The sequence below is a fragment of the Dromaius novaehollandiae genome, chromosome 2 (genome assembly GCF_036370855.1).
Source record: "Dromaius novaehollandiae isolate bDroNov1 chromosome 2, bDroNov1.hap1, whole genome shotgun sequence".
NCBI lineage: Eukaryota > Metazoa > Chordata > Aves > Casuariiformes > Dromaiidae > Dromaius > Dromaius novaehollandiae.
The window spans coordinates 11994757-12010017 of record NC_088099.1 but is presented as its reverse complement, the minus strand read 5'-3'; the positions used below and the strand labels follow the sequence as shown (position 1 = coordinate 12010017).

Below are 15261 nucleotides of genomic sequence, written 5' to 3'. Positions count from 1 at the left end.
GCCCCTTAGGTGCTTTTGAAGTTGCTACAGATGAATCCGTAAGTTGGCTTCTATCTGCATTGTGCAGGGAGCACCTTCCGAGTCAGAAGTGCCCTATGAATCACATATAGTCCCACGTGCACAGAGAAGGTAGTAGGGGGCTCTGCGTGGAGGCTTCCCAGTTTTCTCACTGGTGTGGGCAAATTCCTTCTTACTTTATTAAATGCACCCTAGGCAGTTTCTAATTCTGCTGGCTTCCTGTTCTATTCAAGGGTGCATCCGGCTGCCAGGTGAAGGGGGCAGAGCACTACAGCCTTAGCAGACTTGGGTGTGCACACTGAACCACGGGGCGCCAGTCTTAAGTCCTATGGCCCCCCCTCCTTTTGCCCATCAGTTCATAGCTGTCATTTGTGTGATAATGCCAAACCTTGTTTATGGCATACGTTCCAGCGTATCAGAGTCACCTAACAAACTCCTGAGAATTTTTCTCCTCCATGATACTCCCAAAATAAGCCAATACCAGTCTCCATATCCTCTTCCTTCCTTGTATTTTATGTTAACCAAAACAATCTTGATTGACAGCTAGCATCTAAAACTCCCCTGAATTAAGTATTTAAGTCACTTTACTTCAGTAATCTTCATCCTTCTGCACCTCTGAACTCTCCACTGTTTCTCATTCTCACTTGTCACATTACGTCTAATGCTGACTGCAAACTGCACGATGGTATATTTTTATGTATTCTGTGAAATGCTTAGCACTGTACCAGAACTCGGAAATGGCCTATTTATAGAATACTTATCAGCACAGCATTTAATACCTCTACAGTTTACTGTACTCTCATATATATATAACACAGAAATATTCCACCACTCCCTATGATAGGTAAATTGGTTGCAGTTTCTTGTAAAGTATATGCAGGGAAGATCAATGTCTCATCAGATGATTGTAAAAAATTTAACTAGAAGTCAAGTGAGACCATCTGAATGACTCTTTTTGTGTTGCAGATCAAATCTAACGTGCCATAAATAATTTTACCTTTCTATAAAGTTGCTTCAGAAATCAATATTTAAAAAAAGAAATAATCGTAGCTGATTGATTACCCCCAAAATGTGACCAACTTTCTCCCATAAAAGCCATATATAACTCTGTTTATATCTATTTTTCCAAAATAAAAAAAAATCAGTATTTTTGCAGTACTTCCTGTAGTTTTTATGGTGCTAAATTAACAGCTGGAGAAAATTAAATTCCTCCTGTTATCTACCCAAAGAGTACCAACAAATGTACAAGTCTCCTGTGACCCTCAGAGACCCAGTGCTCTAACCCCATCTTGAATGGACCGTTGCAATAGTGGGAAAACGCTAACTCAATCTCTTAGTCCATTTGATACTGAGTCTTTCTCTTGTGACCTGTCTACCAGAAATTTGGCTGATAACACCAATTTATTTCACTTAAGCTTATGATTAGTCAGCAGTCAGTGACGGTTTTCAAATACCGCAACATGGTTGGAACTGAACTTTGTTTGACTCTGTCTCCTGCTGAGAGCTATGTAGGATGCAAAATATTCAGATTGGCACCATAAAGTTTTTTTTAAAAAAGGGGGCAAGCCACGAGCTGGATGTTCGTGCTTATGGATGCAGTGGAGACAAACTGCCAGCAGGGAAACAGAGTTCAAAGCAAGGTTTTCAAGGGACTGTTCTAAACGTTATGGGAGGAAAAATATTTTAAAGTTATGAAAAATCCTTGGCAATGTTCTTTATAAAATGTTTCTGAGTAGTCAAGTGTGCAAGATAAAGCTGCACAGGTTGATTGAACCAGTACAACCAGCAACTGTGAAACGAATAATCCACAGGCTTGCTGACCTTGGCAGTGTTACAGAAGCAATCTTTACATAAGAATGAAGTGTTCTTCAACTATTTCACCCAGTATATTAGGTTTCAAACATACTTTTGCTTCACCTTTGTAAAGAGCTTTGAGATCCCTAGGGAGAAGTGCTATGTCCAGTTATGAGAGCAAAGTATGAAAAGATATGCATCTCTTTGTCCCAGCGATTACTTTTCCACAACATACATATTTACTGCTGATAACGCAAAGTAAATCCCATTGCCCTTATACAAGATAGTTAAGCTTTGTTATGTCCTCTGGACATCAGCCAGGGCTCTCTAAACTACCATAATTTTTTGAATACAGGCTTCTTTATCTCTTAAAATAAAATTAGAACAGTCCTTCCTGGAGGGGGCAGAAAGTAGCAGAAGTGTACTGAAACCTGAAACAAGGATGGCAATTCCCATGCCCAGCTAGACCCCCCCTCACCCTTGCTTCCAGAAACTGTAAACCACCCTAGTCCAAGTTTGGAGTATCAGGGCTTGAAGTGAGTCTGAATAGTTACAAGGAAAATAGGAGATGCCAGCACGGGGGGGAAAGGGAAGTCATGGCATTCAAAATACAAAATAACAAAATTCTGAGATTGCCATATTGGCTGCCCATCTTCTAAGGCACTGAGCAAGCCAAAGATCTCTGGGTCAGGAAGCAAATAAAAGCCTCAAAGAACTCCTTTTAGACTTTGTCTAAAATAATAAATACATAACAAAAAGGGGACCAATATGCAAAAGCACGCATTGCACATGGATCAAGTCTGAGTTTCATAACTTTTTCTTCAATGATTGAAGAATATTTGTTTAATATCATTTCCATAAAGGATTTCAAGGCCCCAGGATGAAAGTCAAGCCGATCTCAAAGCTGACGGTCCTACACATCTGTGTATACTGCACGCAGTGATTCAGCTCCTCCACTATGACAACAACTAACTTGTCATCTGTGGCTTAAATCACATTTACATGCCTTCTCTCCCCAGGTGTCACCTAAAATCCTTTCCAGACAACAGTGGAGACTGCATCTAGTTTATCTCATTTTAACTATAAGAACAATCAGTATTTATTATGAGAGTCAACAATGATTGAAAAGATCTATTTAAAATTCTAAAAGCAATTCAACATTGCATATGGTCATTCTTTGTTTTTAACAAAGGGAATGCTGAGTACTAGATTAAATGGCTAGCAATTCAATACAGGGAGATATACTACATGTTCTTATTCTTAACCGTCTTTCCCTGCCACCACTTCTTTCTCATTCCTTTTGGCTTCCTCTAGGCAGGCTCTATATTCTTGCCCTTTTCCTAAACCCTGAAAGCTCTCGCTTTGAGGCAGAAGGTGCCAGCTTTTCACAACTGGTCTGAGGTAAGAGCCATCAGAAAGTGCTGTTTTGAAAACAAACAATCCATGTGTTTTCAAAAACTGCATCTCGGTACTCGGATGCATCTGCACCCTTACATTCCTTGCAGCACGGATCATCTGAAGGTCAGTCTGCTGCACTACATCCAGAGCTAAGCTTTTATCAAGGGAATTTCCTCTCCCTTCAGCAAGCCAAGGCTGCAGTGCAACTGGCAGAGTTTTATGCCTTTCTACACCAGTATCTTTTTTTTTTTTACCTTCACCCATCATATGTACTGTTCCCTTCAATTAAAGAAGCCTTAGAGTGCGCTCCATTGAAGGAGGCTGCACACAGGTAACAGTAAGGAAATGAATCCGCTAATTCAAGGCCAGGTACTGGGGAGCACTATCATGACTTGGATGTTTAGTCTTCTACTGACAAGCAGGCAACATATCTGCTCATTCCTGTAGTGTATATAAAAATACTCTTTGCTGTCTATCATACTCATAAGAACAGCAGTTTTGAATGAAAAGCAATATAGAGACAGAAACTATGGCTGAAGTCCATATTGGCCTATTTGACGCCAATAGAAACATTATCAGAAGTAAATGAGAAGCAGGACTTCATCCTGTATTTTTAGATACTGCCCTAGTCAGTAACATGACTGTGGTTTTATAATGTATATGATTCCAAAAAAATATTAAGAATGCAGTTATCAAAATACAGAAAAAACACATTCTGGTTCAGCAAGTTAGCTACATTTAAAATGACGTTAAGTAAAAACAGTAACATCTTATACAGCAAATTGTTTACTCATGTTGAAGATTTCCACAATATACTGCATTCACACATTGCATACATACACACACACATAAGCCCACAGAGTATACTGTGTGTGTTCAAATACATAAGTAAAACTTGCTGGAGTCTTCAAAAATGGCTGTCTGCTACATGCACATTATTCCGGTATCTTTGTACAGATGCTCTGGGCATGTACCATTGTTGCAATAATCAGTTCTTTATCCATTAACCTCGCCAGACCATCTGGACACCTTAATGAAACTATTAACGAATATCAATCCTCTAATCAGCACATGAAAGCTCGTAGGTACTCACCCTGCAAACTGGGCACTGCCAGTGACTACTGCTGTCTCTAAGCCTGAACTCATCAGACAAACACTTGGAATGATACACACGAAAACACAGGTCACATATCAACACCTCTCCAGGCAAATGGCATTCAAAACAATACCAGTCATGATTTTCTGTTTCCCAGTCCTACAAAAAATACAAAATATTTTGGTATGATATTCTGTCAAAATCTGCAGGAACTAAGAACAAAATTGATATGTCTTGAAATCCAGCAGCAATTAGACATTACAAACATTTTAAGAAGTGTATAATGTTTAAAAAACAGGGGAAAACCTACATGCTTAAAGATCTTCATCAATTTAATACACACTACCTCCAATAGAATATGAATGCCAAGTTTTATTTCTTTTAAGTGTCTGATTAGTAACATAATTCCAATATGAACTCTGTCCACAATGGAAAGTGGCTTTGTTTTCTACCTTTCTGTAAAACACTGCTGTTGACCTCTCTGTATTAGACTACCCAAGGAAGGGTGGTCACTTCCAGTTTTTACTCTCTGACAACTTTTCCATATCAAAGTGTTGACTTACAAGGAATAAATGAACTCATGAACCTACTACTGCAAGAAATGTTTCTGCTAAGCAATCCCAATACAATTCGAAAAATAGAAAATGTTTCACTTGCGGTGCCCAACAGCACTAGGATTATTCCTGAAATGTTCTCTAGAAGACAAAGAATATGGGTCTGTTGATACACGGATGTCTTCAATACACTCTTTCTTGAAAATTCAGCCCCAATGGCCAAATTCTGACCTTTGAAACATGTGCACAAGCTTTGCTGAAGTAAATGAGAGCAGCATGCATGTAATTTGGAGGCAGAATTTTGCTCTAGGAGTCTGTAGTACTTAAACCAGACAGAATTGCCAGTGGCCACCATTAAATGTTTATGCTTGTTATCTGAAATGCCACACTTTTCCCTACACTTTGAAGACAAAATAACTGTCATATCTCAGATATAACTCCCAATTCCTTTTAAAGCTAAATGTCACTTTGCAATGGGTTCAATTCTCTGAAAAAAATATTCCTAGTGTTTAATAAATTATCTTGATACAAATCTGATCAAGCTATTTTTAACTTCATCGTGTGGAGGTGCAGCTAGCAATTCCCACCAACGACTAGGACTGGCAGTTGTCCGATTCTCATTTATCCACGCCTGAGAAACTAGTGTCATTTAACCCCTTGTGTGAGAGGCCTCCTCCAACAGAGCATCTCTGTTTCTGCAGCGTAGGGGGGCCTCACACGGTAAGTGGCCATTGCAGTCCCTGGGTGCTGAAGAGCAGCCGTGTTGGGTACGTAATTCATTTGATCAGGGCCCCCCACCAGAGAAACCAGGACAGCCTCAACCCCAGCTCCCTACACTACAGCTTATACACCATGAATGTTGGACTGCAGGGGCAGTAAGTCTAAAAACAAAATAAAGACTTGACCAAAGATTTTTCAACTCATAACTTTGCCTTTCTCTGTTGTTCTGCTTAACAATGTAACTTGACTCTTCTATCATTTAACTTTTCAATACTGCATATCTCAGGATGGCATCATAATATCACCTAATTTGTCTACATAGAGTACATTCTCATTTCACCAAAACTTTCCCCTTCCACAAAGTCCAGTGGCAGTACACTTTGGAGTCCTTTCTTCACAATATTTTAGAAACAACTAAAGATACTGCATTGTAGATGTATCTGATTTGCCTGTAGGCTGAGAAAAATCAGGACAAAACATTCCCTAATACGTCTTTTGCATTTAGTGTAACACTTGTCTTATTTCTGAAACAAACAAACAAAAAAAATCACATAGCTGTAAAAGGGCCAATTAAGCAAGAGAAAAAAAATTGTTTTGATTAAAGATTTATCCAGATAAAAATCAAATGGAATAGAGCCCAATAGGTCCTGGCTACTGAGGTATTTTATGACACAATCAGGTACTGGAGGATTTTTAATGATTATTCATAGTAGCTACTTATTGGTATCCCAGCTATTCCACTGTTAGGAAATATACTGGCAAAGGGATGTGGAACTTCATAAACATATGAAAATATACTTGCTGGCAAGAAAAATCACACACTCAAGCCAGAAATCATGACATTAAACAAAACACCAGAAAAAGCTTCCTTCAGTATTCCCACTGCAGAATTTTGAAAACATCATATTTTTAATCACCTTGATTTTTCCTAAGATGATTTTTAGTTTAATGCAGTATATTTAGTATATAAGTATATATAAAACATTCATTTATGCAAGATATTTGTAAAGTTAATAGAGAAAATAAAAAAGGTACATAGCTCTTGTGAAACTACGCTATTGACTTCAATAGCAAGGTCAGAGGCATAATTTTGCTCCAACAGCCAAGAAATGTTATTACTTCTCTTAGTTTATGTAAGTTTGAATGGGAGGAGAATATGCTCCCAACATATTTTTCATGCAGGAGATCAGATTCATTTAAATAGCTCAGACTGACTGCCAGTGCTCTAGTTAAGGACAGGTAAAAAATCTCCGCCAGCTGCACAGTTAGGTCTGCATTTACAAAATACACCACCAGGTGTCATCAGCCACTCCGAAAATGACTGATTAAAGGGCAACCATTGTAACAACATCTCGAACTGTAACATGTGAGTAACCACTTCCAGCCCCCAAGGAGAGAGAAAAAATCATCAAACTACATACATACATAATGCAGACTAAACTCAGAATTGGAAGTGATATGGATGATGGTGGTGGTTAATATAGTAAACTAAGCTATCCTAATGGAAGACAGAAACGTAATAGAAAATATGACAGAATTCAAAACCACATAGTGCAAAAATTGTTCACCTTGTTTTTTGCTGCTGTCTGGGAAAAAGGCTGCATACCGTAGGCCTTTCAAAATAAAAACAAAACAAACTTTGTATCTATACTGTAATCCATCCGATTATCAGGATATACACAAGGCTAGAAAGAATTCATGCACAGTGACCAGGAAATCATTCGGTTACTTCTAACATCTGCTTGCATACATTTCCTCCTGCAATTCTGCAATGCTACCTAATGATTTTACCACATTTTGTTTCTGTAAAATCATTCCCCATGTACTTATACTGTTAAAAGAACCCAGCTCCCATCGTCTTCCCCATATACACACCCACCACCAGGCCAACTTAGAAATCCTCAAGAATATTAATGATTATTAATTAATGCACCCTCTTTGATAGAAAAAACCTTTTGGAGGCATTTCAAGAACATTCCTGTAACATAATATAATCTACTGTGTAGGCAGTGACCCCACCAAAATTAAAGCAGTGCCTTCTTTATATTATCAATGATTCAATTATGAATAAAAATCACAGTGCTTCTTATCTGTTTATAAAGGGTGACATATTTTCCTGGGGCCACGCAGAAGGAAGGCTCTCCGGCACAGGGACTCGGTTTACCCGCAGCCCCGTCTCCTGGCGAAGGGCTGGGGAGCCTCGCGGGTCCCCGCGCAGGCAGAGGGGATCCCTGCCAGCGGCACCCACGTTCACACGGCAGCCAGGGACCGGCCACAGCTCCCACAAGGGAGCTGATGTGGCAGGAAAGTTGCACAGCTCGGATGTACCGGCAGGCCCTCCCCCCTCATTTTTATTCAGCTGTCCGTTGCACTTGTAGATATATGCCTTAACAGGGCAGCAAATGCGTGTTTGGGGGATTGTATTTAATAGCCCAAGAGCTATGCTCTGTTGAGCAGAGTGGGATCTTGCAGGGATATGGGTCACATGCGGTCACTCATTCTTTATATTCAGATCACTCAAACATTTTATCATAAAGGTCACTTTGCATTGACACAAAAAGCAGACGAGATTGCTCAGCAACACGAATGAAACAACGCATTCTCAAAATACGGCTTAATTTATCACAGACAGGTAAGCTTACTTTTCAGCGATTTGTCTTAAGTAGGTTTTGTTGTCATAAAGCAAATACATAAATTTATTCTGCAACTACAGAAAAATAACATGGGACAGAAAATGTCAGGCTATCTAGAACATTTGACAATTTAAATACAGATAAACCCAACAGAAAAGAATGAATCATCATCTCGTAGCCTTTACTGTAGAATAAAGTATATAGCTGTTGTCAAGGAAAGAATAATTTTAGTGCATAAAGAAAATGCCTATTATAATGCAAATGTACATGGAAAAGAAATGCTTACTCATTAGTAACGGAGATTTACTTAGCTATAATTGAAATAGGGAATCTGTATGTTGGAGAATGCGACATTCTGCTGTACAATTAGCATACCATTAAGTAGGAGATGTGAAGTACATACTGACAGCAAAATTAACAATAACTTAGAGGTCACAATTATAACTATTAGGTCACTTCCATACCTCAGCAAGCCCACAATTATTGCAAAAAAAAGATGTAAAAACATATAATATTTTTTTATTTTCCTATAAATTATATGTAGTCATAGCACAAGAAAACAATATAAACTCCTTTCTCAGACTTTGTCTAAAAGGACCAGTTTGTCCTTTTATAATGAATATTCCATTAACATAGCTCATTTCTTACCTGTTAATCTGTTTTCTCCAAGTGCCTTAATGGTAGCCCAGATACTCGGTAATAAGTCACTCTACTATCAGGTGGAGAGAGGAAAAGGGAGGGGAAAAAAGGCAAAACTCTATTCATGAAATTCCCCTTTATGGGGATTTGCTGGTTTCGCACTGTTGTACTAGATTTCCCAAACCATTCAAATTATGGATATCCTTGGACCCAATCAGTAAGCTAAAAAAAAAAAAAGGGTCACATGGATGGGAAAAACAATTGTAAGTCAGTTAGTTCTTTGGTGCAATTATGTTTATTTATGAGTAACATACATACAGTTCTGTTGTCCTAAATTCAATAAGACACAAACGAAGGAAAGCATTTTCCATGGAGCTCATGATTCCAAGCCTTTTTCTGTGTGGCACTCTGTCCCATAGCACTCTCTTTAGCCTTTTTTTTTCCAGGTGTCCTGTTTCAAGCGCTTCTCCCGAGTTTCTTCGCTGCTTACCTATGTGCTGCTGGCGTGCTTCTCTATAGCTTTCATCCACACTCATGCACACACAGCTCCCTCGATCTTTATCCAGACCACTGGATTTTCATTCAGACCCACCTGTGCGCAAACTCATAATCAGGCCAATATATTGCCTGTATTTTCAAAAACCCCTGCAGTTCCAGCTAGCTAGTGCATAAAAGACTAAACAGTTTTTCACATTTAGTCTAAAGGAAGAGTATCATCAGATATGAAGTATCAGCAAGATTTCACCCACGCTTTATCATAGCAACACTTTCTCTCAGTTCATCATAATAGTGGCATCTAGAATGGCAACAAGATCCATGCCAGCAGAAAAAAGTCATTTACAAAAGACAAACTATTTTTAAAAAGTGGTACTTACATGGTGTATTTCTTTCAAGACATTTTCAAATCACCAACTCAAACTTTACTGCAATCTTTTTCTGACTATGGGGTTACCCTTCAGAAAACCAAAAAGTCTCTCAATGAAAAAGTTCCTAATGTTTCTGTTTCCCATTTCTCTGAAATCTAATGAAATAGGCCATGCCCAATTTAAAGATGTCATTCCTGAGGCAAATGTTCTGGATTCAGATTCTTCAGCAGCATTTTAGGATTCAGGAACAGCAGCCATAAGGAAGACTTCTTTCCTTTCTACCCAACTCCATCAGCTTTATCATCAGAGTTCTTTCAATTTTGCCCACCGATTCCCTTCACTCCTTCAGCTAAGTTGCAGGCTTTTAAAATTTTGGATTCTACAGTTCAATCTTTGTTGGTTTTCAGTAACTCTTCAAGTCAGAGGAATCCAACAAAAGTTGACTACCAGTAACTACATCAAGTACAGATACATCAAAAGAAGTGCTTCCCGCAAGGATTCTATGTTCCCCTTTTACATCCTGCATTTTGCTTTAGGTTTTGCAACCTGCCTCCACCATCATCTGCTGCTGGGAAGCTACTTCCTATCTTCTGTACTTAATCTTTTGCATTTCAAACTTCTCTGCTGCAAATGGAAAGCCTTTATTATGACAGCAAGAAGTGGTACTGCACTCTAGCATGGATGTGTCTACTACATTGGACCCTTTCATGGTATCCGAGTCCCCTCTTAAAGAAGTCTCAGGGTATGCCCCAAGAACCTATGCATCCATTCGTAACAAACAAACAAGACAAAACAAAAGAATGTGGCATCTCTTTCTTTCTAAACACATTCTCCCTTCTTAAGCTGCCAGTTCCTTTCCGTCCTTCTCAGGCAGCATCTGTTCCCATCAAAGCTTTCTGGATCAGGCATAAACTTCACTACAGATAATTGTTAAAACTTTACAGTGCATTTTTTCAGTCTTTACGATTCACAAATGTGATGAGCCACTGTGGGGATGCACTGCCTATGTTCACCCTTTTGCTCCAGTAAAAAAACAAAAAGAAAAAACTGAAAGAAATGATTCTTACTCACACATTTGCTGTAAATAGCTACTGCACACTTAAATTCTTTGCCTGTTCATCAATACTTCTCTCAAAACATGAGTATCAGAACCTGTGCCCCGTACCAAGGCAGTATCGAACAAGCTCACACACGAGCAGTTGCAAAATGTTGCAAAAATCCCTTAACAAATCTGGAAATGCTAAAGTCTGCTCAGGTTTGAAACACTTCCCCTTCCTCAGCTACCTGGTGTTTTTGCAGTACTGTTGAACTTGCAAGTAACTGCTCGGTAACAGAAGCAACTTCACAAGGCTTGGCCGTTAGGCTGGGGAGCTGCTCGGTTTGGACCCTTACTCCTTTTTCCAGAGGAAGACTAACAGCTACGTGCCTAGTGTGTGTGCAAGCAGCCTCTTTGTTAAACAGGTTATGTCTCTTTGGGCTCAGTATCTATTAAGAAGTCTTCAGCTTATCAGGGACCAAGATGTATCTGGTTTTACTCAGATGGTAGCATGCATCAAATACTACCTGGGTCTAACAAATACCACCTGGGTCTAACAAATGTAACGTGCCATGGAGCACCCTTTCCAGTACTTTCCCAAATGCAGCAGGGATACTGCCTAAGTTTTTTGGCAGAGGCCCCATCCTGCTGTGAGGGTAGCCCTCCTCCGGCCCTTTGGCTGAGCCTCCTCTTCATCCTGCAACATCCTCAGCTTCCTCCATTCATTAGTGAGCACGAGTCCTCCTGTAAACTTGTTTTCAGCAGCCCACTGAATCTGCTTTCATCTTTTCTTCATCAGAATGACGTGTTAAGCTCAAGAACCAAGGAAAGGATGATTAATTCCTTGATGGCTCATAGGATTTATTTCATCTTTGCAGCAGGTAAATGGTGAACTAGCTGTTTAATGAAGTATTTCCTTTTTATACTGAATCACGATGATTGCTTTACAATGATAAAGTTTAGACCATCCTATGCTTTACATTTAACATTAGAATGATGAATTAGAGTAAGTTCAACATCAAAATATGTTCATTTGCTTCTCAGTAGTTTTCTTGTATGTAAGTATTTACTAGATACATTGCCTCCTATTTTGCACCTACTTTCTTCGTACTGCCTTTGTTCATCAACAACACTCAACAAACAAACATCCACTTCTTCTTCAAAGCCAAAAGACTTCAGCAGCCAGAATCCCCTTAAGACAAATGTTTCACTACATCTTCTCTTGCCTTTTCTAGAAAAACTACCACAGCAGGCAGCTATGACGATCTGTGCTTTTAGAGACAGGATCACCTGTCCACCGGCAATAAGCTGCCTTTATAGAACCTTTCTTTTAACTGGGCTTTGGTTTTAAAATGGATTTCCACAAAGGAGTTTGTGGCGCACTTTGTGGATATTCATTCCTCAAACATTGTCCCAAAGAAATCCAAACAGGTCCTCACAACTACCTGACCATCTTGCTTAGATTTCAGGTACTTATATTTATTATATTTTTATGGTCAAGTTTTTAATAATCTCAGCAATTAATTAACTTTTTCTATTATTTCTAACTTCTCTCATTTTAGAAATTCTTTTTACTCTAAAAAGAGCCAACACAAAACCATCACTCAGGAGGCAGACCAGAATCTCTTTCTCTACAATGCATATTAAACAGAGAGACATATTTATAGGCTCATGATAATCCGTTTCCATTTTCTTCACCAGTAACTGCTTCCTCTTCTGATGCACTGATGCAAGAAGACTCAAGTTCTTCAATAAATTCAACAGCCTCTCAGAACACTCTTGGCTTTCTTTTAATCTGCAAGCCCAAGTTTGTCTAATTAATTTATTGCCAGTTTGTCTTGGAAGTCTTCTGTTTCTGGCAGAAACCACCAAAGTCTTCTCAGGACGTCTGCCAGTACAGGTAGAGTTTTATTCCCTTTCCTATCCTGCAGTTATGTTCCAGCCAATTCAAGGTGATGACTGGCTCCAAAGTACAGAGCCAACCTCCAGCTCCCAAAGCTAGAGAACTGAAGCATTTTTCTAGAAGTGTAGTAGCACACCAGCCGCCAAGATGATAATCCCTCTATGCTCATCTTCCCAGCCTATAAGCTGTGTTGCTGAAGCAAACAGAATAAATTGCAGTTTCATCCCCCCCAAGCAGATCACGTTTGGGTAGCAACAATATACGGTATTTGAGGCGAGACAATACAAGCTTTCTCATCTAGGATGTTACAAATAGAAAATAGTTTCCAATGAAAATCATTTTTTCCTTCTTTACGTTCCAAGGGAGTTCAAGTTTAATAGAAACTTTCAAATTATTTCCTCAGGAACTGGATTCACTTCCGCTATTAATGTCACCATTTTTTACTTAGGTTGAGCCAAGAGGAGTTTTGTAAGCTATTTTTCATTAGAGAGATAAATTAGTGATAAAGTGAAGTATTTATTAGGTGCAATGCCTTTTATTCTCACATTACATATGTGAAAGTTTCACAGGATGAATCCAGACCAGAAAGAAACCATTTCTTCACCTGTAGTTCCAGGTCTCCTTCCCAGAAGCACGATGCACAAAATGTTTCTCTCTCCCCTTTTCTTTCTTAGAATACATGCACATTGCTTATCTGGCCCTACCCTTTCCATGGGATTTTCTGCTGTTCCTCTAGGTTGTCATTTCTGCGCACATGGTTGCCTCAAACAATATTCAAACCTTTTTATCTGAACCAACAGCTGAACTCCATGCTTTGCCAGCTTGACTTCTAACATGAATGTTAGCAAGGCCATCAGCTTCGATGAACTTTCATTCAGTGACCAGAATGACATTATAGTAAAAGAATCAACATAGTTGCCAGAGATGAACAGCATTTTGAACCCACAAACTTCATTAAAAAAACAACAAAAAAAAAAAACAAACCTAACATGTCAGGGTTGGCAGATGGAAAGAGGTAGAAAACAACAAGATGCGTATTTTCAGAACAAATTCAAAGTGGACTGATCTAAGTAATCTAGTCCACTAACAAAATTGGAGTCTTCTAGTGGAAGCTTTATACGGACTAGTTTGCCTAGTCTACCTCAAATCCATAAGTAAATTATCACTCTTCAAAACATCCTTTAAGTCAGCAAAGCTTTTGGTGAAATTTGTGAATAACACCAGTATCTCAACTCCAGAACAGTGTGTGAAAGCACCAAAAGACAAAAGGGCATTAACTAGACTCAATTTTTAGAAGTCAAGCTGGCAAAGCTGGGAGAGACAAGTGAAGATGCTGATGAGGTTGTTTCACAAGTTTAAACTAAGTACCATCTTTTAGATATGGAGCAAGGTGGACTCCAGTAGTATGAGCTTTGGTAGTATGAAGATCCTCCAAACAATGTGAATTTCTGCACTAACACCCAGCCTTTTGGGGGGATGAAAAAGAGAAAGGATGGGAGGAAGGAAGGGAAGAAATACTCCTGAATGCATGGGGAGAGAAAATAAGTTTGGAAAAGGAACACAGAGAATTGTTCTTGGTACTTAACTAGTTTGGAGAAAGGAACGGCCACTGGAATGACAGTGAGTCTATTTTCATGAGTTCAGAAAATATAATATAATATTTCTCATCCATGACACGGGAATTCAGAATTTGCTTCTCAAGGACAAAATAGTTTTTTACACTAGTGTACATTGTTTTTTGATTCTGTAATAAAATTTTACACTAGTGTACTTTATGATAATAACATGTAAGGAAAAAATGATTTGCTTTTAACACACAGTGGATTGATATGGTGGAAATCTCTTGACATAATAAGCTCCATATCATGGCACCTTGGCGGATGGAAAGATCAGCAGCAAAGACAGACTTCTAGAATCTCAGTTCCCTTGAGCATTGTCATTCTATCACCCTGGAGCGTGGCCTGACCCTCCCAGCATCCTGATACCTCTTCTGAGGTGTGGGATGAGAGACCAATGCTGGTCTGAACTTCTCCCTCTCAAAAGAACATGCATTAACTCTTTGGATCAGCGAATCACCAAAAGTAAAGTACACTGTACTTTCACAATGATTAGGAATCCCTCTGAAAAGTTCAAGCCTGGAAACATCCTCAATTTGTTACATTATTTGAGAACCAGTACCTATCACTGTTTGGGTTATATCTGGCTTTGGATCAGTGAATTCACACAGAACTTCAGATAAAAGACAATATGGATGGATAAGACAAATGCAGACAAATTTTCTTCAATGTTTCGAAGAATTCTGCATTTGGTGTGACATGTTCTTTCTCTTTGTGTTCTCTAGTAGTAAGGGATTTCTTGATGAAGGCTCTGGCTGTCACTATGGCTGCTATATATTCTCCTTCTGCTCCTAACTGAAATGAATGGAATGTACTTTAAAACCAACCTCATTAGTTAGGAGCCCCCAGCCTGCTAGCAGTAACTGGTAGCTATGTAATATTTTTTTTTTCAAGTGGATTTTATGTCCAGAAAAGATCCTAACCTAACAGTGACCATTCTTAAGATTTTTATAATTATCTTCATATTTGTGAAGACTTGAGATGACAT

At 38.9% G+C, this 15261-nt stretch overlaps 1 protein-coding gene across 4 annotated transcripts in view; it reads right to left on the bottom strand.

Moving 5' to 3' along the window:
• ZMYND11 (zinc finger MYND-type containing 11) overlaps window positions 1-15261 on the bottom strand; it is a 108293-nt gene that overhangs the window by 23968 nt on the left and 69064 nt on the right. For 2 of the 4 annotated variants that reach the window (XM_026103096.2, XM_064505760.1), the window contains 2 exons: window positions 7149-7193; window positions 4304-4465 (listed from right to left, as the gene is read on the bottom strand). The exons of 1 other annotated variant lie outside the window; for it this stretch is intronic. In XM_026103096.2, the coding sequence (XP_025958881.1) occupies window positions 4304-4465; window positions 7149-7193 (207 nt within the window). The remainder of the gene's footprint in view (window positions 1-4303; window positions 4466-7148; window positions 7194-15261) is intronic. One more of the 4 variants, XM_026103106.2, reaches the window with a different exon arrangement.